General features: G+C 39.1%; 2 protein-coding genes across 4 annotated transcripts in view; one reads left to right on the top strand and one right to left on the bottom strand.

Annotated features, from left to right (window-relative positions):
• LOC144016340 (A disintegrin and metalloproteinase with thrombospondin motifs 20) overlaps positions 1–16,481 on the top strand; it is a 103,506-nt gene extending 87,025 nt beyond the window's left edge. For both annotated transcript variants that reach the window (XM_077517338.1, XM_077517337.1), the window contains exons 30-39: positions 2,270–2,443; positions 5,666–5,836; positions 5,933–6,136; positions 7,739–7,868; positions 9,750–9,844; positions 9,910–10,004; positions 10,918–11,051; positions 12,827–12,918; positions 12,995–13,099; positions 13,161–16,481. In XM_077517338.1, coding sequence (XP_077373464.1) covers positions 2,270–2,443; positions 5,666–5,836; positions 5,933–6,136; positions 7,739–7,868; positions 9,750–9,844; positions 9,910–10,004; positions 10,918–11,051; positions 12,827–12,918; positions 12,995–13,099; positions 13,161–13,250 — 1,290 coding nt within the window. In that variant the 3' untranslated portion in view covers positions 13,251–16,481. The remainder of the gene's footprint in view (positions 1–2,269; positions 2,444–5,665; positions 5,837–5,932; positions 6,137–7,738; positions 7,869–9,749; positions 9,845–9,909; positions 10,005–10,917; positions 11,052–12,826; positions 12,919–12,994; positions 13,100–13,160) is intronic.
• Positions 16,482–17,065: 584 nt separating this feature from the next.
• LOC144016342 (uncharacterized) overlaps positions 17,066–23,043 on the bottom strand; it is an 87,472-nt gene continuing 81,494 nt past the window's right edge. Inside the window, exons 10-19 of one of the 2 annotated variants that reach the window (XM_077517342.1) lie at positions 21,780–22,009; positions 21,538–21,678; positions 21,322–21,383; positions 20,338–20,410; positions 20,091–20,243; positions 19,822–20,012; positions 19,543–19,699; positions 18,434–18,568; positions 17,476–17,521; positions 17,066–17,321 (exon numbers count right to left, since the gene is read on the bottom strand). In XM_077517342.1, coding sequence (XP_077373468.1) covers positions 17,227–17,321; positions 17,476–17,521; positions 18,434–18,568; positions 19,543–19,699; positions 19,822–20,012; positions 20,091–20,243; positions 20,338–20,410; positions 21,322–21,383; positions 21,538–21,678; positions 21,780–22,009 — 1,283 coding nt within the window. In that variant the 3' untranslated portion in view covers positions 17,066–17,226. Of the gene's footprint in view, positions 17,388–17,475; positions 17,522–18,433; positions 18,569–19,542; positions 19,700–19,821; positions 20,013–20,090; positions 20,244–20,337; positions 20,411–21,321; positions 21,384–21,537; positions 21,679–21,779; positions 22,010–23,043 lie in introns of both variants that reach the window. The other variant, XM_077517343.1, reaches the window with a different exon arrangement.

The raw sequence follows: 23,043 nt of genomic DNA, 5'->3' as shown, positions 1-23,043 counted from the left end.
ATTGGTAGCATTAGACTTCAAACACCATGAAAACATAAATGATATAATTTAGAGCTACTCGTCAGCCATATTTATGGCTCACGTTTGAAAAGTTGTATGACCTATGAAAATTGGACTTGGATTGATGTTTGATTTTGTTTATAATGAAAATTAACAGCGTTATAAAGTCTTAGCTGTTACATAAACATTGACATCAGCAAGGATGAAATGAATATATTTGCATAAGTCTAATTCACTAATTGCAAATATATATTAAAAACGTTTTGAATTGTCTTAAAGTGCAAAAAGTTAGGTCTTTCTTAAACGTAAGAAAATAATTTTAAATTCGTGTGAGCAGTAAATTTAAAAAAAAAAAGCAAGATACAAAAATTTTTTGTTGTGAATTTATGGGGAAAAAGACATTAAAATAATTGATTCATGCTTTTATGAATCAATATCAGGCTCGAAAAGAAAAATCGATTCAATAAATGATTCCATTTTTTTAAACCAAGCCCTAGATTATATTCATTCTATAAATTATTAATACTTGTGAGACATACTTATCGCTCACATTGTTTGACCTTTGAAAATCGGACTTGGAACTGGACAGTTTTTGTCACCTGTCTCGTCTTTTTCCAATATGCACCTTGACATGACAAAGCCTTCTTACTTATTATCCCGAATGAACATATTGCAGTCAACGTAATGCGGTGTTGCCGTGGCGACGTGTTATGTATACTCTTTATGCAGTACAGTAGTAGCATTTATGTGCTGTCGTCCATTTTCTTCACCGCTTATAATTGTAACTTTTTCATCAGTGCACATTTAGAAGAAAAACAACCATTCACACCTTTGGGCAATAAACGTGAAGAGAAACGATTCCACTCAAGCAAAAATGTTTATGAATCATTCTTTTGAATGCGCTGTACAAGTCACAGAGCAGCCTGAACAAGAATGTTGTGTCACCAGCTTTATCTTCTCAGAACAAGTACGCAGTGGGATGGCGCATAGACAAAATGCATTCAGACTGTTTTTTTTTCCCCCACCTCATCCCCCACATTTTAAAGTCTCCACAGAGAGTACCCCCCCCCCCCCCCCACCCCCACCCCTCCTCCTTCTACTCAAATAACTAAAATCCCCAAAGATCCTTTGACGCCATCTCTTTGTGGGCCTCCTCCTCCTCTTTTGCAGTGTTGTGTAGTTCTGGAAGTAATCATGGTCCTGTAAAAAAAAGTCGTGAGCATGCAGACATGTATGGAGGACCAAAACTGCCATAATTCAAAATAAATAAATGACTAAAGAAATAAATAAATGACTAAAAGTGAAAATAAAAATGAATATAAAAAAAAATATATCATTCGAAAATTATATTAAAAAAAATAAATATAAATGGAAATAAATCCGTTTTTTTTTTCACTTTTAGTCCTGTATTTATTTATTTAGTCATTTATTTAGTCACGATAGTCGGCCATTGCTGGAGCTCGCCATTGCAAGCCGGCAAGACTTCCTCGTTTGCTGAGCTGCTCACTCGACCAATGACGGGCATCTTGCAACGGCAGAGTCCAACCCAAGACACGCTTAGGACCGCCCCCTCATTTGAATAACATTTCGACTTGGCAGTATGGCCCAAAACCGCCAAAATTCAAAATAAATAAATGACTAAATAAATACATAAATGACTAAATAAATAAATGACTAACTAAATAAATAGATATATTAAAATTATTATTTTATTTTAATTTTATTTTTACTTTTTTAGTTTGACATGAATATATACTCTTTCACTGCAAATGAATATCAGTTATCGGTCTCCTTGACTACTAATAATAGGGACAGAGCCACGCCCCTTCCATTTTTTTTATTTTTTTTTTTTTTTATTGATTGTTTAAACCGTAACTATGAATAGCCAAAACAGTTTGTCATTTGAAACTTGCTGGCAGCCTATTGCTTTTTCTTGCAGCATAACAGCTAAATGCTGATTCACCATGTTTGCTTTTTTGTTTGTTTGTGGCAAGCCCTGCTGATTGACATTCATCACTGAGGCCGGTTCAGTTTTGAATTTCTTTGAGTTTGGACAAAATTGCGCATAATCGTCTGAGGCCTTGAAACGTCCTCAGTATGCAGGTGCGATCTTCAAGCACATGAAAGCTGTTGCGCGGTTAAGCGAGCAGCGACAAACTGTCTTTTCAAGTTTATAGCTCAGCAGCTTGAAAGCAGCTGACAGTTATAGATATCATTCCACAATCCGACTTTGTCGATCTGACGCAAGCCCCTTTTTTTTTCTCGCCAGTGCTCGGTCACATGCGGATTGGGACACCAGAGCCGAGGCGTCTACTGCCGGCTGAAAGGCAGCGGAAAGGTCAGGGAAGATCTATGTGACGCTCCATCACGGCCCGCCGGCGTCCAGCGGTGCCAAGCTGCGGAATGCACCCATTACACTTGGGTCGCCGCTCCATGGAAAGAAGTGAGTAAGAAGCCATTTTCTTTGCTTTTTTTTTTTTTTTTTTGGGCTGCATTATAGGGCCATGACAACCTTCCTCTGCTGGGTCGTTCCATGCCATCAATGATCATCGAGAATCTACGGCAGGGGTGTCAAACATACGGCCCGCGGGCCGGATCAGGCCCGCAAATGGGTTTAATCCGGCCCGCGAGATAATTTTGTTGTTAAAAAAAAAAAAATAAATTTAAAATTTGTAATGTCCGACTAATTAATCAGCCAGCCACAATCAAAACATATAACTTTGTAATTTCACAAGCAGTCCTCAGATGACCAATGCAACTTGTCCAGGGAATCGTCGTCCGGGATGTCATTATTTTACACACAACTTTAACTACAGTTTGTTTAATTATTATTATTATTTTTTTGTAATCATACACCAACATAAATGTGTTAAATACGACACAAATTCCGGTAACACAAATAGATATGACAAGGATAAACGTCCTTATAACATCATTAACTGCGCCATGCAGTGCATTCTGGGAACAATATATATGCAAAACAGGTCGATTTCACACGTCCAGAATGTATACCGGCAAAGTGTTGCTGTGTTCTATTTGCATTTGTGTTATTTTTCGGAAAAATATGATTACAATTGAGCTCCGTAATTTAGGTCTGGTCTACGAAAATCTGCGTATAAATGACAGCAATTGTTTTTAAGTTATATACCATTATTTTTCCGATGCGGCCCACTTGATAATATATTTTCCTCCATGCGGCCCCTAAGCTAGCGTGAGTTTGACACCCCTGATCTACGGGTATATGGATACTTTGGGTATTTTGGACTCCTTATTCTGAAACTTGTATGTTTTAGAGCACGTGAGAGATTACATTTCATGAAATATTGAGTTCAGGTCACATGATCCACATGGTCAATTTCAAGGTCATATTAAATGTGAAAATATGCACCAATCTTTTAAATGAGAGCAAATTTGGAATCCATGTTGAATTCCGTTTCCCACAATACCAGTTTTGTGAAGATTGACCCGGTAGTTCCTGAGATAGAAGGGTTCAAAGGATGGTGGCCACGCCCCTTTTTGCCAAAAATGTCCAAATTCGACGGGCCATAGCTCTCAAAGATCTGCTCCGATAGACCTGAAATTTGAAATTCAGCGTTGTGCCATCATTATCAACAAGTACACCAAGTTTCATTCGAATCAAAATCTTCGAACGGACACCGCTATGTCATGATTTAACGTTCGTGCCCGCTATATCATGGATTTTTAAGTAGTTTTTACACTATATAGGCAAATCTGAATTTAGAATTGAGTGTCGTACCACGTTGTGCCGTAGTGTTTGTTTTGACAAATGTTTTTTTGGCGTGTTTGTTTGTCTTTTTATTTCTTAGTGCGTTAGTTTGTAAATTAGCATATTTATTTGGTATTTAGTTAGCTAGTTAAATTCTTCAGTTAATTCAGTTGTGCGGTAGTTTATTGCTTTGTTAATGAAGTTAGGGCAGCCTTTCTGAAATAGTGGGCTGGGCCCAACTGAGGGGCGCGTTAGCCCGTATTAAGTGTAATTACACATCCACTGCAGTAGGTGGCAGTCACGCTCTCAGTGTCAGTGTGCTCAGGGAATACGAACGCTGTTAGATTAGGTTAGATTAGATTTATCTTGCCTGGATAGCATTCTCCCATAGACTTAAATGTCTTTCTTTGCATACATGTGCACGTTGTCTTAGTTTTTCGTATCTTCAATCGACATCCTTGCTCACTACCCCCGACTGTTAGGCAGATGTACACATGTTAAAGCATGTCATTATGCTATTTTTCTTGGGCTCATTAAAGAGACAACCTGAAGGCTCAATCGCTCTCCTGCACTGCTCATGAGGAATCTCGGGTACACATCGTTCTGTAAATGACGTCACACTTGTGTAGCTTTTCATCTTCCCTCGTTGCTGTCGTGAGGCTTTCTTTGTCCTCCAACGGCATAAAATAGCAGGATCTTCTCCTGCAGGAATGTTTGCCGTGCTCAGATGACTGCCTATGTTGCCTCGAGAAACAGAAGAGACATTCAGTCACATAAAAAAAAACAAAAAAAACATAAATTGTCATCAAATGCATCCTAGGCATGTAAACTCCGCAGGCAATAAATACTGACTGTAGATGCCACAAAATGGCCGTAAAACATTTAAAACAGATGATCATAAACATCTACCATGTACACAGTCATGAACCCATGTTACATAAATGACTGCATTCGAAATTATTCAACTAAAAAAAAAAAAAAAAACACCTTCACATGAGGTTTGTCAGAATTGTTAGGTAGCTTACGAGCCCAGTTTGTTAACACAAACTTGCATAACGTCACACAAGGGCAAACAAAAATGTGTTTTTATTATATATAGTATAGTCATTGCACTCATCTTTTTGTATTCACAAGCAATAATAAATGTTAGTGAATCCGGGCAAATTGTAACAGCAAAGTAGACTACAGTGTTCCCTCGCTGTAACGCGGTTGACTTTCCGCGGCCTCGCTGCTTCGCGGATGTTTTTTTTTTTTTACTGCAATGTTGCGCGCATTTTTTTAAATTTTTTTTTACAGTAATGTACCTATTTTATAAAATTTCTGAAGGTTTGAACATTGGCAATGTTTAAACAAGAGAGAAATGTGAGAAAATGTATGATGAGAAAAGTGTATAAACTGTGTGGTAAGGTGTTTTAGAGCCTTCAAACATTTATAATAAATGTAAAACATAAAACGTGGATTTGATTTATTGCGGGTATTTTTTTGGAACCTAACCTCAGCGGAAAACAAGGGAACACTAGAACACTGTACACGAGCTAGTCCAAGGCCAAGAACAGTAAATTTAAATCTGTTATTTACCCAACAACAACATAACATGGTGTCAAGTTTCTACTTTCATACAAATAAATTATTTAAATGATCCAATTACTGAGTTTACGTTCATTTTTGCTGTTTATTAATTATTATTATTTTATGTATGTTCGAAATCCAAGCCATGAATTTGCAGGACTTTGCTGTACATGTTCAAAACGCTTTCCACAAAATTCATCTTTATGGTCACATAAACGCTCTTTTAAATGGTGCTGAGGGAAATCATCGGATCAGCTTTTATAGGAGCACTTGTTAAACGGGTCCAGCTGCTTTGAGCCCAACGAAGCCTGGCGGGAAGTACAACAGCGCCCCCACTCTGTCAACGCTCTCCCTTGCGTTTGCCGGCAGTGTAACGCCACCTGCGGAGGCGGCGTGAGGAGCCGGGACGTGGACTGCGTGGGCCCCAGGATGACGCCGGCGCAGGCGGATTACTGCGAGCCGTCGGCGCGACCGCCGTCGCGACAGCCGTGCGAAGGGGCCCCGTGCCGCCACGTGTGGACTACAGGGGACTGGTCGCAGGTTCGAACTCGAGTGGCGCTTCCGGATATCATGCCGCATTCCAAAACACGTTTGAATGAAAGAACTTCTTTTTTTGTGTGTGTGTGCATGTGTCAGTGTTCCGCTAGCTGTGGCGTCGGTTACCAACAGCGTGTGGTCTCCTGCTCCACGACACCCTCCTCTCAGGCCCCGCGTCTTTACGCCGCACAATCGCCTGCCGCCGGAAGCCGCTGCCCGGAGCCCCGGCCTCTGAACACCAGGCCGTGCCTCCTCAAGGACTGCCCGCAGGGCTCCTACTGGAAAGTCGGCCCTTGGAGCAAGGTTAGCATTCTTCTGCAGCTTGTTTCTCAGTTTTGTTCCTTTGTTGCTTTCTTAGCTTTTTACTTTCTTACTTACGTGCTCGACCAGTTTCTTGGTGTGTCAGTTTCAGATTCAGATGACTTTATTGATCATTAACTCATTCACTCCCAGCCATTTTCACAGAAGCAATCCCGTTCGCTCCCAGCTGTTTTACTGGATTTTGACTGATTTTGCAAGGCCCACAGAATATTGTGTTTAATTGCTATAAAAGCATGGAACCTATCAAAAGAAAGATTAAAGTCTTAAAAAAAAGTATGTTTCTATCTGTTTCCGTTTTGCAGCAATTAGCATTAGAAGAGAGCTACATTTCATCAGTTTTCACAAATCTATTCAAAATTGTAAGTAATTGAGCTTTTTTCCTACATGGCCCTGGTTGATCTCCTTTGCTCTGCTGCCACCTGCTGGCCGTTTGTGTAATAACTACCATTTCTGCAACCGTTCTTTGCAGTTGAGAGGCTGCATCAAAGCCTTCTGTATGCTCTAGCATAAAAAAAACAACAACATATAAATACGTCTTTGGGACACTTAGAGCATTAAAAAAAAACGTATTTACACGTTATTGGGAGAAAATGAATTAAAAGGGGCAGTTGCCCTAAGTCACAACCAGTCCAACAAAAATCATAATGACGACCAACAGATGGCGACAGAACATGAAGCCCGGCGGATCGACTTTCAGCGTCCCGTGTTTCTTAGATGGAAAAAAAAGAAAAACATGGGAAGTTTGCGCCTTATTTTGTTGGTTTCTTATCTCATGTATTCACCTACGTTCACATGTTCTTAGGTAGCTTGTTAACATCGTCAGTTTGCTCTACGGAACCAACTGACTGTTATTTTAATAATTGATTCATCTGTTGATTTTGTCGATGAAAGACATGTTTTAATTTCTCTTTTTTTTCATTTAAAAACAGAACATTGTTTCAAATTGAAAACAGACAAATTCATTGTGGTTCAAATCCTGGTTTGGTCAATAACATGTCAGAAAATTGGCAAAAATGTTTTCTAAATTATTTTGTTTTTACTCGGCACAAATATAACATCGCTGCAATGTGAAAAACTTGTGTCCATTTTTATTTGTATTTTATTTATTTATTTATTTTTCAGATTTGTACTTTTTTTCGGGTGTACTCAAGTGTAGAGCAAGCAATTTATGTCGTCAGTTGGGTTTTAAGTTTGGTTTTATTGGTTCATTTTTCCTTTCGGACATCATTGTGACAAATTGAACATTTCATCATACAATTACAGCATTTAAAATACCCGAAAAGAAAAAGGGCTGACGGGAAGAAGCCAAAGCTTATTAAATTCCCGCCCCCATACTATGCTAGGACACAAGAAGAAGAAAAATAAAAGTCAAGCAAATTGTTGATTAAAAGTCAACTGTGGATGATTTTAAATTTGCTAATTTATGAGGTGAATTATCTAAAAATATCGAGGATTTCCACAAGTTAGATGAGATCGTTTAAAAGAAAATCAAAGTCAGACATGATGAAGTTTCTTGCCACGTATGCTAATAAAGGCTGATTCAATTATATTGTCGTTGATCATCAATAAATGTCTCGCTGCCAGTGCTCTCAGACGTGCGGCTCAGGAGTGATGGAGCGCAGCGTGGAGTGCGTGACCTCCAAAGGCGCCGCGTCCAAGCAGTGCCGTCCCTCGGAGAGACCCGAGTCACGAGCTGCGTGTCAAGAGGGGGAATGTAAGTCAAACGTCCCCTCGACTCCCTCGCAGTAACGATATCAAATTGACTGCGTTGTGTACGTTGGCCAACAGCGTATCTGATTGTGTTTATAGAAACTCAACTGTTTTTTTCCCCCCTTTTCGCTTCATTTTAACACATTAGCCAGAACGGCGTCTCGGCCCGAGAGCCTCTTGAAGTGATTACCTCGCGGTCGGATAAATGGGCAGTCGGCGCTTTTCCGCAAATCCTGGCCTGTGAAAACGCCGCCCGCCTCCTTTGTGAACTTGCGAGCTCGTCACGCGTCGGCAGCGGGCCAGACTTTGCGCGTTTGCCCGGCCGGTCCGTGGCGGCGGAATTAAAACGATATGCTCGGACTCCAGCCAGTCCTGCGGTCAAGTATTAATGCTAATCAGCACGAGATGGCCCCTGAGGGACTCCGGGCAAACAAGAACAGGCAACGCGCGTCGTGAAAGATTTGAGACAGCAGATCTCCATTTAAGGAAACGTGAATTCATCACAGCGGTGTTTGTTTTAGTCGCGTTCATCTCTTCATTCCATCAACAAGCATTTTATTCATATGACTCACAACCACCGCTGACATGAGCCAAACTTTTCATTCATTGCAGACGGTGGGATTAGCATTCTCAAACCAGAGCAAGAACCCCTGTTGCTTTTTAATGGTATACAATCATTGAAGTAGTAAGTTCCCTCTGGCATGTTATTTTTCCGTGTCAAAGCAAGAATGAAATTGAACACTGTTTTTGTTGACAGGCGAACGCCGGGACAAGTCGAGTTTATCTTGTTTGGAAATTTGTTAGACTTCGGCAAACTGAGGGGAGGGCATTTTCAGTTAAACACACCCCGGCACATTAACAATTTGCTGATGGAAAGTAGACCAGACTTTAGACCAAATGAAACCAGGTCTAAGTTGTGGCGCAGGTGAATTGAACTTATACTGAAGCAACCACCTTCGCTCCTCGCTGTTTTACTGGATTTTGACTGATTTTGCAAGGCCAACAGAATATTTTGTTCAATTGCTATGAAAACATGGAACCTACCAAAAGAAAGATTAGAGTCTCTTCTTTCATCAGGAAGAAAATGTGTATTTGTATCTATTTCCGTTTTGCAGCAATTAGCATGAGAAGAGAGCCAAGTTTCATCAATATTCACAGACCTACAAAAGACTTTCTTGGACCCATATGATAAAATGAAAAGGAAGTGAGCTAAAAAAAATTTAATGTCCGTTTTTTGCCGATTTTTGCACATTTACAGGAGGCATTCTTTTGCCCACTTCTCCTACACATGTGATCCGATTGACTTCAAACTTGGCCTGGAACAGATCAAGACTTGGGCCCTTAATAGCTGCTCGCAGCTCTAGTTATTATTAAGTCAAGTCAAGTTTATTTATATTTAATTATATTAAATTTTTATTTATTTTTTATTTTTATTATTATTAAAGACAGACCCCTTTTTAATCATTATCAACAAGACATTATTAATGTTATTTTGTTTAATTTTAATTGTTATTAAAGACCCGCCTACTGCCCATAGCCAGCTGAGTTAGGCTCCAGCACCCCCCGCGACCCTTGTGAGGAGCAAGCGGTTCAGAGAATGGATGGATGTTATTCAAGACCATTTTTTTCATCAACTTGAATTAAATTGGCTGAAGTCAACTATCATATCAAGTATGTATTTATTTTCAACGCTTTAGTCATTTTTCACTAAGGCCTTTTTTTTCTCAGTGTCGAAATTAAATGCTTTCTGATTTTGAATAGATAGCTTGAAAAGCCGAAGTATGTTCATGCTTTCTGAATAATTACTCATTGTGCGTTATGGATGCTTTTGTTATCTGGTTTGCTCCATTAACACACGATAAAAACGAATATTGTTGCCCTCAAGGTCAGTTATTCACCTCGTGTCGGGAGGTGCAGATGCGACAGGGCGTCAGGATGGATGGGGAATATTACCTCAAAGTCAAGTCCCGCATCCTTCAGGTGCGTTCACGCTTTGTGAGTCACTTCCTCCGCAACGCGCTCATCTGCTCTTTCTTCTTCTGCAGATTTACTGCGCGGAGATGCAAACGGATTTCCCCAAGGAATACGTGACGCTGCGCAGCGGCCAGACGGACAATTACTCGGAAGTGTACGGCTACAGGTACGTGATAGTAGACCGACTCTAAACTAGAGATAGACCGATAAGGTTTTTTCGGGCCCGATACCGATACCAATTATTAGTAGTGAAGGATGCCGATAACCGATATTTGGAGCCGATATTCATTTTCACTAAAAAGGGACATCAAAATTTGGAAAAAATACAAACTCCAGCTCTTATCTTTTTTTTTTTTTTTTTTTTTTTTTTTTTTTTTTTTTTTAAAGCATATGTTTATTGAGCAACTTTTAGGGTTAGTAAAATATTTTTAAGGGTTTTTTTTTCTACACGAAATAAAAGTCTTCCAAAATTTAAAAATATCCAAAGTATTACATTTTTACTTATCTCAGTTTTAATTTCAACCAAAAACAGAAGGTGCAGAGAGTTCCCAGGGTCGACAAAAATGAAAATAAAAACTTTTTTAAAACATTTACATTTAAATTAGTTTCCTGAAGTTAACACTTAAAAAAAAAAATGGATCTATTATCGGCCATATGATTCGTCAAAATGGCCGATGCCGATATTTCTCAAAATGCTAAATATCGGCGCCGATAATCGGCCCAGCCGATAATCGGTCTATCCCTACTCTAAACGGCTTTACGGGTGTGTTCAGTTCATCTTTTCCAAAGATCTCAACGAACACCGTATTCAGCCACTATGTAGAAAGTGCGACATTGGCTATACAGTATATTGATTCTTCTTTTGGTAGCCTGAATGCATGCTGAGCTATTTTTTTTTCTTTTTTCGTTGTGGCAGCTGGTCCACAACAGCTGTCAATCATTGTTTTTGCCGTTTACTCAAAAGTACCAGATGCGTTTTTCTATCATGCCGAAATGGCTGCGCTAACGGCCATTTTGGGACGCGCGTGACGTCAACGTCAGGATCCGTATCGTCAACTCTCGATGTGTCGTCCACGAAGGCTGCTGAACCCCTTCGAGTGCCCCTACAACGGCAGCCGAAGGCAGGACTGCAACTGCAGGAATGACTACACGGCGGCGGGGTACACCCTCTTCCACAAGGTCCGTCTGGACCTGAGCACGCTGAGGATACCGAGTGAGTTCATGACCTTCGTCATTGCATGTCTGCCAGCCACGGCGAGACCACACACGGGCGCCCGAGTGCGTCATCCCGGCTCATTTTCTACAAAATCCACTTTGCCCCGAAGAACAAATGACCTTCCCAAAGCACAAGCTGATTCCCATGATATCGTAATAATAATAATAATAATAATAATAATAATATCTCAAGAGAAAGCATCGCCATCAAATACGGTTGCATGCAACATCCGACAGGCGACGTCACGCTGCTCATTACCTTCCCGTACATGATTAGTGGATTGGCAATTTATCCCGTCGGCTTCATCCTAAATGCACATGTGCTCATCATCCTCCCTCGGCATGGGACTCATTTTGGATTTGGCAGCTTGAAAAGCGCTGAGAGAGGTAAACAACTTCATGATGAAGTACGATGAGATGCTGCGCAACAGCTTGTTATTTCAGACTAAAATTGATTGACTTTTAATGAATTAATAAATCAATTTTAGCAAGTTTTTGGGGATAGAGTAGTTTCAATGTGTTTTTATTTTTATGAAGAATGAATGATAAACTTAATTAACCTCCTTATTGTAAATTGAGCTCCATTGCAATCGCTGCTTTTGATTGTATCACAGCAAAGTTTGAGAAAGAGGTTCACGTGTTGCGCAAGCTACAAACAGTAGCAAACTTGCAATGAGCATACTCAAAGTCACGACGACGACATTTTCAGCTTTGCATGGCCCGAGAGCTAGTTTCGGCCCACTGCGTCGTTTTATGTGGCCTGTAAAGGCAGACCATGTTTTGCAGTTCAAACTTGGGTTTCTTGTTAAAATATAAAAATTGCAAATTGTCTTCACTTTTAACTCATTCTCACCCAGCCATTTTCACTGTAGCCACCCCATTAGCTCCATTAGCATCTGTTCTACTGGATTTTGACCACAGAATATTCGGTTCTATTGCTTTAAAAACAACAACAACAACAACATGGAACCGGCCAAAAGAAAGATTAGTCTCTCGCTTTAACCAGGAAAAAAAAAATGTAAGCATACTTGTATCTGTTTCCGTTTTGCAATTAGCATTCGTATATAGCTAAGTTTAGTCATTATTTACAAACCTGTTCTACACACTGGCAAAAATAGCTTGTTGCAACATCGCTCTGGCTGATCTCTTATACTCTGCTGCCACCTACTGGCCGTTTTTTTTTTTTTTTTTAATAACTACCATTGCTTTAAGCGACCTGTTCATGTCAGAAGCTGTATCAGAGCCTTCTGTATGCTCTAGCATTAAAACAAACAAACAAATAAACAAACAAACAAACAAAAACATAAGACATATAAATAAGTTTTTGGGAGTGCAGGACAAAGTATTAAAAACATATGTTTTTGGGTTTGAATGAGTTAATAACGTGATATATTGCAAGCATTTATTTATTTTTTTTACACTTTTCCTTTTTAAATAGAGTAATAATTCAACAAATTATTTTTTTTACTGGCTTATGATTTCAGAACTAATGATCCATTATATTGTTGTGTATAGAGTATATACATTAAAGTAATATATCATATTATATTTTGTCATGTTTATATGTGTTCAAACAGCTAGCTAAGACTATTTACAACTGCCGCTAGGCATTGTAAAGTTACCCACTACTCGAGTAGTTTTTTATGGAACAATCGTAACAGTGTTTAAAACAGTTGTGAGAACTGCCTTATGTTCCCACCACATTTGCACATAATAATCAAATCAAATCATAATACATATTGAGACGACATTTTCATCTTTGCTGTTCGTCAGTCACCGACCTGCGCTTCTCCCACACTCCCGTTGGTCGACCTGTGACCTTTGCCACAGCGGGCGACTGTTACAGCGCCGCCAAGTGTCCACAAGTGGGTGAAACAATCATCCATGTTTTGATTTATTGGCTTGATCTGTCCTCATAACTGACTTGCTGGCTACTTGCAGGGCCAGTTCAGCATCAATCTGATTGGCACCGGGCTCAGAGTGGCCCAGGCCACCAAATGGACGTCTCAGGGCAATTATGTTTCTGTCAAGGTCCACAGGTCGGAGGTAAGGAACTGGAACTTGGCTGTTCCAAATGGATTCTCATTTGTCCCGCTCGTCTGTGCAGGACGGGACAAGAATCTATGGCCGCTGCGGTGGTTTCTGCGGGAAGTGCATTCCTCAGGCGCACAGCGGGCTCCTCCTTCAACTCCGCTGAGGATCACCGAGGCCGCCGGCGACCGGCAAAAACTTGCACGGATACTAATTGGTAGGACGCCATCGACATCTGTGAGCATGTTGCAAAAACAGTCCCACGTTCACCAAAACATGCGGTGACTGTGTTATTGCGGTGCCTTTAAAGTGAATTGATGAATAATAATCAAAGATGCCTGAGACACAAAGGGACAACAATCCTTCACCTTCACCCGACTGAGTGGGAATGCAACCAAATGAGCATCTTACTTTTGTTCTGTGTCAATAATGATATATTTTCCAAGACAGAATATTACAGAAGCAATTGTCTTCAAGAAAAAAAGAAAAAAGAAAAAAAAATTTTGTTTACCGTGACTTGTATGCTTGTAATGCAAAAAAAAAAAAAATGCAGCATGAGTCTGCAGCCGTTTTAGCTAGCCTTAATGAGCTTATCTTATTTTAGCTTGTCTCAGTTATCTTAACTTGATCCGGTCTCTGATTAGCTTGTGTCTTGAAAGTTGCCCCATCTTAACATATCTTGACCTAGCCTACCTTCGCTTTGCTGTCAAAAGCCTTGTTTCGTTTTGTTCAGCATCCTTTTGGCGTTGTTTTGTTTAAATTTAGCAACTGTTAGTTTAACCTGAAGCTGTTTTAGCTTACCTCAGCTAACCTTAGCTTTATCTAGCTACATGGCTTCCTTCAGTTTCACTAAGTGCCTTTTAGTTTGCCCCCCGCTAACCTTAATTTAAAATAAGCTTCCTTAGTGCATGTTGGTTACTTGAGCTCATTTTATTTTAGCTCATCTTAGCCTAGCCTAGCCTCTTGTCCAAGCTTCACTAGCTTCATTTTGTTTTCTTTTAGCTAGTCTCAGCCACACTTGGCTTTCGGTGGTCGCGCCGAGTTTAGTTGGTTTGAATTTGTGTCTTTCGTTTTCTCCCAGCTAACCATAGTTTAACCTAGCTTCTCTTTACTTATCTTTTCTTAATTTATCTCAGCCCACGTTAGCTTGTCTCAAGTAGCGTTTTCTTCATCTAGCCTAGTTCCACTTATTTATTTTATCCAGCCCAACCTTTCTTCTCTTAGTTTGACTGTTGTATGTTAGCTGAGACGAGCTAGAATAGGCTAAAAACTTGTTAAACTAGCCTCTCTTTGACTTAACCTTGTAATTTTTCTCAGCATTTTTCAGTTCGCTGTGGCTAGCCTTAGCCCAAGCCAAGCTATTCAGCTTGGTATACTCAACTGTAGATGTTTTTATTTTTATTTTAGCAAGCTTAGCGTCTCTTCCCTCAGTTCAACTTGTTTTAGTAAACAAGTCAAAAATAGGAAAAAACCTGGCTAATATTAGCATAATCAAGCCACTGTTTGCTGAGTTGAGCTCTTGTTACAATAGCCTGTTTCAGAATGTCTCCGTTAGTTTTAGCTTGGTTAGATGGTCTTATTTTAGCTACCTTAGCCGCTGTTGTCTCAGTTTAGTTTACGATAATGTACGATAGCTTAGACAAGCTAAAGCAGGCTCATCTTCTTAGCTCAACGTAACCCAGGCTAGCTTTGCTTTGTTGATAGCAAAAACTAGAAGATTTGGGATCAAGTTGCCTGACTGACTGGCTTGGTGACTAAAACACTCGTTTTTTTTTTTTTTTTTTTTGTCATTTGCACAACAGCTTCTGCGTACAAACTACACATCGTCATATAAGTGGTGCTAACATTATATTGACATCAATTCATTTCTTTAACCCTTGACCTACCTTAATTGATTCACTAGATGACGATACAGATGTGTAGTTTCCTCTCAAAAGTACTAAAGAACTACTAAGAAATCCACAGAGAGACCACATACAAACGCATGATGACACTCGTGTGGATTTGTCTTTAAACATGAAGTTCTGTCATTTAAAATGTCGCCTGGATCCCCTACCTCCACGTATTTATGTTTGACCATATTTATTCCGGAACCTCCTGTGTGTTAACCATTGCAAAATCAGAAGCAGCAGCCGTCGTCATGCTGCTGCTGTTGTTGATGATGATGATGATGCAGCATCCGTTTTCAAACAACTTTCTAGCAAATCATCTCCTGAATGGTGCTTTTCAACACTACTAGAACGATGACCTCGCAAACACCGGCCGTCAGGGTTTGGCTTACGAATTGAAATATGGGATTCCCATTTCCACTGCATGGGGAAAAGTTCGGAGACAGTCACGGGGGCGCTGTTGACGTTTTACGACTTTTATTGAGTCAACTTGTGTTTTAAATTGGAAAAATTACAAATTTACTTTCACAGTGAAATCGGTGCTTGTGTAGTTTGAACGCAAAACTATTTTTCTGATGTATGGATGGCAAGAATTTGATACACAGATTCATTGTACTGACTGCCATCTAGTGAAAGAGCATTTGACTGTTGTGGTTGTCACTGAACGTCGCTGGTATAGATCCATGAACAAGGTAACCATTTTTAGACCAATTGAGTGAAGTTGATGATCACGAGATTAGACCACCTTGATCTACCAACCTTAGCAGGACATTTTGGACAATTCGATTTCTGATAATTGTAGAAAGAAGCATCTCTTTTATTTTATGTTCACCGCCTGTGTGTCCGTCCCTGTTTTTTTGTTTTTGTTTTTTGTTTTTTAATTAACAAGAATTGTTACGACCCACATCATGCAACTTAACCCGTCAAAAAAAAAAAAAAAAAATCTTTAACCAAAGTTAGAAGAGGTTTGATGGAGTTGTATTATTGTTGCTCTCATACAAAGCATCTTGTATGGGTTGATTTTTATTATTTTTTTTAATGAAATGAATATTGGGGGAAAAAAAAAAAGTCTTTGAGCAGCTAGAAAACCTTCATTCATATCGATGAAGGCCAACTGTGCTATGAGGTCTGTATCAGAAAATGTAAAGAATACTTGATGCACTATGTGCCAAACATTTTTGTAGTGATGTAACCTGTTCCTTGTAATAACCGTGAAGCGTTGTAACTTATGATTTATGTGTTATTGTTTGTAATATTCATACTTGAACCGTGTGCTAATATGATGGGCATTGCATTAGAGACGCAAGCGCGCTCGTCTGCCTGCCGTTTTATCCAAAGAGTTTTTTGTTTTTTTTAAAGGAATGCTAATGTTACCTGTAGAGTATGTACAGTACAGTATGTAGCCTGTATAAAAATAAATGATTTATTATGGTGCTTTGTTACTAATCATACAAATATTGTATGTCTTGACACTACTAACACTTTTGGAAAATAAAGAATAACAATGATTTGTTGTCTGACTTTTTTTGATCACATTCAATCTGATCCAAAAAAATCGAATGTGAGGATTTCAGGACCTGAAGCACTGCGCGGTCGCCTAAAATGTCTCATTTTTCTTCCCAGCTCAGGAAAAATAAAAATAAAAATCTTCTCGGGCAAACTGAGTTTTTTGTCATCAGTGTGCCGATTACTATTCATGTCTTTCACTTATCCATCCGATGTAATGCTGCAGTAATAATAATTAGGGGTGTTGAGAAAAATCGATTTGGCAATATATCGTGATATTACAATGTACAATTCTTGTATGGATTCAATATGCAGCCAAATCAATATTTAAACATCAATTTTTGATGTAAATATTCAACAAAAAGTTTTTCTTAGGGTTAGGGTTCACACTTTAAGCATGTTGAAGCATGGAAGAATGTTATATTAATGACACATTATTTTATTTTAAAATAATTATATAAAATATATATATATATATATATATATATATATACATTAAAAAATATATATATATATACATAAAAAAAAATATACACATATATATATATATATATATATATATATATATATATATATAAAATAGTATATAATATTAATAGTATCTAATATTACTGTATGTTTTGTTTAAAACCTGAAATTCCTTACAAAATGTTCAGTTTACTATTACTACCGTGACCTAACATCAAGTTGGGTCCGGGTAACATTTGAATCCAACCGCCTCCTCGTCGGATGGTCGACTGTGCATCGTCATGCCGCACGGTTCCTCACCATGACGTCCACATACTGCTGCCTTGCCCGACTGACCGGTGACAAGCATGGCGAAAAGGTGTACAGGGGGGAGGCTGGGGAAGGAGAACACGCCCTCGTTACGCACGCACATCCATTGTTGAGTTCTCGTCATAAAGGCACTTTGGAATGTGGGAAAAAAAATGGCACCAAAAATCAAATGGAATGCTCAACGCCATCAGCAGTGCTGCGCTTCTTCGTTGTACTCACAATCGGACACTGCTTTTGTTATGGTTTCGTCCAGGTCTCGACGGAACTGGAAACATACAACACAATTGAAGGAATCATCATAGCCACATTATCAATCGGAAAGATAGAATACAGTCATTTTTTGTTGCGCTGGAAATTTTATAAACGACAACATTAAAGAAAATTGTCAGAACTGCAAAACTCCTGTTTTAATGTCGTTTCCCTTATAAAAAAAGAAAGAAAGAAAAGTCCACAAGGAATATGTCTAATAATAAAACATACAATAAAATAAATAAATAAACTCAAACTAATAAGCTAAAATTACACTAAAACTAAGCATTTTTTTAAATTAAAATAAAAAAAACTAAAATTAAACTAAAAATAAGCATTTTTTAAATTTGTTTAAACTAAAATAAAAAAAACTAAAATTAAACCAAAACTAAGCATTTTTTAAATATCTAAAACTAATAACTAACAAAACAACCCTGAAAACTAGTTTAAAAACTCATTTAAAATTAAAATAAAAAAAAACTACAATTAACTAAAACTAAGCATTTTTTTTTATTTAAACTAAAATAAAAAAAACTAAAATTAAACGAAAACTAAGTATTTTTTAATGTGTTTTTAAACTAAAATAAAAACTACAATTAAATAAAACTAAGCATTTTCTAAAAAAAAAAAAATTAAACTAAAATTAAAAAATAATAAAATTAAACTAAAACTGAGCATTTTTTAAATATCTAAATCTAATAACTAACAAAACCACCCTGAAAACTAGTCAAATAAAAAATAAAAAATAAAAAACAACTCAAAATGGAATCAAAACTAACTCAAATGAAAATTCCAAGACAGTAATAACCCCGGTTGTGACAGAGAGTTATGGGGGAGGAGTGGTGACAATAAATAATTGAGTGGCACTTTGTCCATCTTCATGGAAGAAGAAAGCAGTCAGAGTTTGAAGACCCTTTTGTCCACCCACCTTGGCCAGAAGGTCGTCCGTATCTTGGTTGTGTCTGCGCATCTCCTCGGCCAGCTGCCTGGTCCTCATCGACTGGCAGCATGAGGCCACCACCTTCTTCAGGTCCGCCTGGAGCTCGTTAAACTGCTGCCTTAACTGCACAAACCAAAACCATGAAGCAGATCACCCGCACGCCGACGAAACAAACACCCGACCTCTCCATATATTCAGACGGCAGATTTTGAATTGAGAGTTCTGCAGTAGAGGCACAAACTCGCTCTGTCCGCTCCACTCGTTTGCTGATCCTGCACTTTCTTTTTAGTGCGTTTAAATAGACTAAACAATGAAATATCGTTTGTGCATCATAATTCATTGTGACTGTGCGGCTCTGGTCGTTTGCGCCTTGGCCACCAGGGGGCAGGGCATACATGGAGACAGGCAAAATGAAAATGTTCACTGTCGGCAGAGGCAGAGTAGCCTTCACATTTGCAGTGAAGCAACGGTCAAATTCCCTGAGTCAGTTGCTTTTTTTTTTTTTGCTTTTTTTTTTTACCATGTATAGTAAGGCTGATTATTTTTTATTTTTTTTGTAAATGATCTTGTAAAGCTCTCATTAAAAAAAAAAAAAGACCAAGTAAGGTGTATTTTTTTTAACGACCATTTATATATAGTACGGTGTTTTTTTTTGTGTTTTTTTTTTTAAACGATCAATTAATTATGTATAGTAAGGTGGGTTTAAAAAAATTTAAAGAACACCAAGTAGTTTTTTTTTGTTTTTTTGTTTTTTAAACAACCATGCATTTAAAAAAAAATTACCATGTTTCAGAAGGTGTCTGTATGAAGAAAAGAAAAAAAACAACCATGGCATTTTTTTTTTTAAACAACCATGCCTTTAAAAAAAAAAGAAAAAAAAAAAAAAGATGACCATGTATCATAAGGTGTCTGTATGAAAAAAAAAAAAAAAAAAAAAAAAAGGCTTTTTTTTTTTTTTTAAACGACCGTGCATTTGATCATAGGTAAAGGTGTCTTTAAAAAAAAATAATAATAAAAAAATAAAAGACCAGGCGTTTATTTATTTGATGAATAGTAAGGCGTTTAAAATTTAAAAAAAAATCAGCAGCTCTGCAAACCTTGTAAGCCTCCAAATTGCCGTTCTCTCTTCCAAGCACAGGATTGTTGAGGATTGTTGTTGAGGACAACCCCACCGTTGTGCCGGAGGGAGGAGCCACGATGGGGCTCGCTGGGGGGATGACAGACTTGCAGCGCTCGCTCAGCTGACTGTTCGCCCTGCGGACAGGAAACAAACATTTGTATTTTGCTCGGTCGGTTGTGTTCGACTGGGTTGATGATGTCATCATTTGATGAGGAGAACTGTTTTTGCTCAAACGTAAGCATCCACGCGTTCTGACCTTTGCAGGTCGTTGCGCAGCGACTGCTCTTCCCTGAGCATCTGTTGGCATCGCTTCAGCTCTTCGTCTTTCTCCTGCTGGATGCTTCGCGCTCGCTGCAGTTCGCCCTCCAGATCTTGGATCTTGGACTGCAGGCTGGCTTCAGTTGTGGCTTTAGTCTGGTCCGCTTCCGCCTGCGTCGCTTCCTGGGACTGGGAGAGGCCGAACGAATGCTGACGACGCTTGCCGTGGGCGTCTTGTTTTTAATGGTCGTCTCTGCGTTAGCGCACCTGCAACCATAATTTGGTCTCGTGTATTTTCTGCTGGATTTCCGGTCTGACGTTCTCCTCGATTTCACGGCGGTCCTGCTCCACATGCTCCGCCGTGTTTGTCTCCGGTCTGTGTGTCAGGGTGCGCCGCTCATTCTCCAGCTGCTGCTTATTCTTCTCCGTGGAAAGTCACGTCAAACAAGCATGAAGCGCACGTGTAGACTCGCTGCCGAAGGTTTGAAGCACGTCAATTGGAAGACAAACAAACCTTTTCTCTCTCTATGTCGCTTGCTTGGTGATCTCGCAATCTCCTCTTGGCGTCTCGAAGTAGCGCTCGTTGCCTTAATTCATTCAAACAAGGAAGAAAATATTGTTGACATGCAGCAGGGGTGTCCAAACTACGGCCCGGGGGCCATTTGTGGCCAGCCGTCCATTTTTTAGTGGCCCGCGACATGTTCTAAAAATGGCATTTGACTCAGTTCAAATAAAATAAAAACAAAACTCTTTGGCGAGCGTGTCAAAAAGCACAGGTGCTATTAACTCATTTGCTCCCAATAACGTGTAAATACGTTTTTTTTAATGTAAGTGTCCCAAAGACGTATTTATATGTTTATATGTGAGGCTTTGATGCAGCCTCTCAACTGCAAAGAACGGTTGCAGAAATGGTAGTTATTACACAAACGGCCAGCAGGTGGTAGCAGAGCAAAGGAGATCAACCAGGTCCATGTAGAAAAAAGCTAAATTACTTAGAATTTTAAATAGATTTGTGAAAACTGATGAAACTTAGCTCTCTTCTAATGCTAATTGCTGCAAAACAGAAACAGATAGAAACATACTTTTTTTTTTTCCTGATGAAAGAAGAGACTTTAAAACAGTAAAACAGCCGGGAGCGAATGGGATTGCTTCTGTGGAAACGGCTGGGAGTGAATGAGTTAATAACAAATGAACATTTTTCACATTGTTCATAAGTATTGTTTAAAAAAATAAATAAATCTAAAATCTAAAAATCTGTGCTGAGGAAGTAGGTAACGGCCAATCGCGGCTCACCTTTTTTCTGGGTTTTGCCAGTAAAAGCCATGATTGGTCCTTACCGACTTCCTCAGCACAGGCGATGTCATTCATTCATGTACATGAAAAATAATGAAGTCATTATAGACAAAATATCAACTTTTCACTGCTGAAAATGGCTCAATGAGTCAAGTATCCCTTTAAACAGTTTCCCCACGACTGTGTTCCGTTTTGTGTCCAGTACCTGTGCACAACCTCTTCTTGCTGTTTGACGGACATTTTGGCGTCGGCTACGTCTTCTTTCATCTACATGACAAAGCACAAGCTTACATTAGCAATATTTAAAAAATAAAATAGCTTTTCTGGTTGTACTTGTGTCAAGTATTTTGTAAGTCATTTTCAGTAACGCAACCAGTTCCAGGAGAAAAAAAAAAAAAAGTTTTTTTGTTTTTTTTTTAACCTTGTCTACTTTTTTGTGGAGCCGTGATTTCTCTTCCTCGCATTCCTTGCGATATCGCATCTGGACCTCTAAATCGGCTTCAGACTTTGACAGCTTCTTCGTCAAGTCAGCTAACTCGGCCTGCAACTGCTTCTGCGTAGCCTGGACCAGCACAAAAGCCCAGACACGATATTTAGACGGCGGTTGGCGAGGAATTTGTACCAATCTGAGTGCACGTGGACGTTTGAATTTTCTCCTCCTACCGTGAAATTCCTTTGTGCATCCGCGGCGGCGATCTCCTTTGCAACGCACTCTTTTTGGGACTCTTTGACGCTCGCTTTGATCTGGTCCATCTCGTGCCGCAGGGCGGCGCTCTCCGCGTTTTTCGCCGTCAGCTGCGCTTCCACCATCTCCACCTTGTTCTTCATCGAGCTGCCGTATGCCTTCGCTTTGGACAGCTTCTGGGAGAGTTTCCGTTGAGTGTCCATCTCAACTGGAAGGATCGTTTCGTTAGGGCTCGTCAAATCAGGTCTATACTTTTACAATTGAATTATTAGTCAGCTATCAGAGCGACGACAGCTGAAAGGCGTCATCATATTTGCAATGGCTTTTTCCCTGTTTGCCTTGAGGTTATGAAATATAGAAACGAGCTAGCATGGATCATTATTACTCTGTACATTTTATAACACCATTCATTTATCAGCCTATACCAGCTGACTTTTATGGGGGGTTCAAAAATATGTCTATCGGGGTGCGATGTGACATATGTCAATGTTTAGCGAACATTGAACAGTCCTTGTAATATATATATATATATATATCCACACAAGTAAAAATAAATACAAACATACAAAACAAAAATAAAAACAATATAAAAAAATAAAAATTCAAAAATAAATATATAAATAGAATTAAATATCAATAAATAAAAACACTCGCATTTATTTATTTCACGCTGCAGACGCTCTGTCAGGATGAAATGTTATTCAAATGAGGTAGGGGGGTCCGAAGTGTATCTTGGTTTGGACTCTGACATTGCAAAGTGCAAACTGCCTTTCAATGTTTTGTGTTGTGTTTCTGTAAAGCGCTTTGTGACAGCTAAGGCTGTTTGAAAGCGCAATATAAATAAAGATTCAAGAGTCATGTGAGCGGGTTGCCGAACAAGGAAGTGTCGCCAGCTTGCACAGAGACCTCCAGAAATGGACGACTATCTTGTCTACTGTCACCACGACTTGTTGTCGAGCAACTCAAGTCGCAAGTTGTGGTGACAGGACACGATGGTCGTCCGTTGTTGCAGCTCTCCGTGTAAGGTGGCGAGACTTCGTTGTTAGCAACAGCGGAACCCAACCCAAGACACGTGTAGGACCGCCCCCTCATGGAAATATATTTTGTTTTTATTTCCATTTATATTTATTTTTTTTTAATTACATTTTTTATATCCATTTTCACTTTTAGTCACTCATCGATTTATTTTTAACTCATTCACTGCCTTTGACAAGTATACTTGTCAATTGTATTTTTTAGAGC

Source organism: Festucalex cinctus, chromosome 3 (assembly GCF_051991245.1).
Source record: "Festucalex cinctus isolate MCC-2025b chromosome 3, RoL_Fcin_1.0, whole genome shotgun sequence".
NCBI classification, from domain to species: domain Eukaryota; kingdom Metazoa; phylum Chordata; class Actinopteri; order Syngnathiformes; family Syngnathidae; genus Festucalex; species Festucalex cinctus.
Note: the sequence above shows the minus strand (reverse complement) of the source record. Positions and strands in the feature narration are given on the sequence as shown.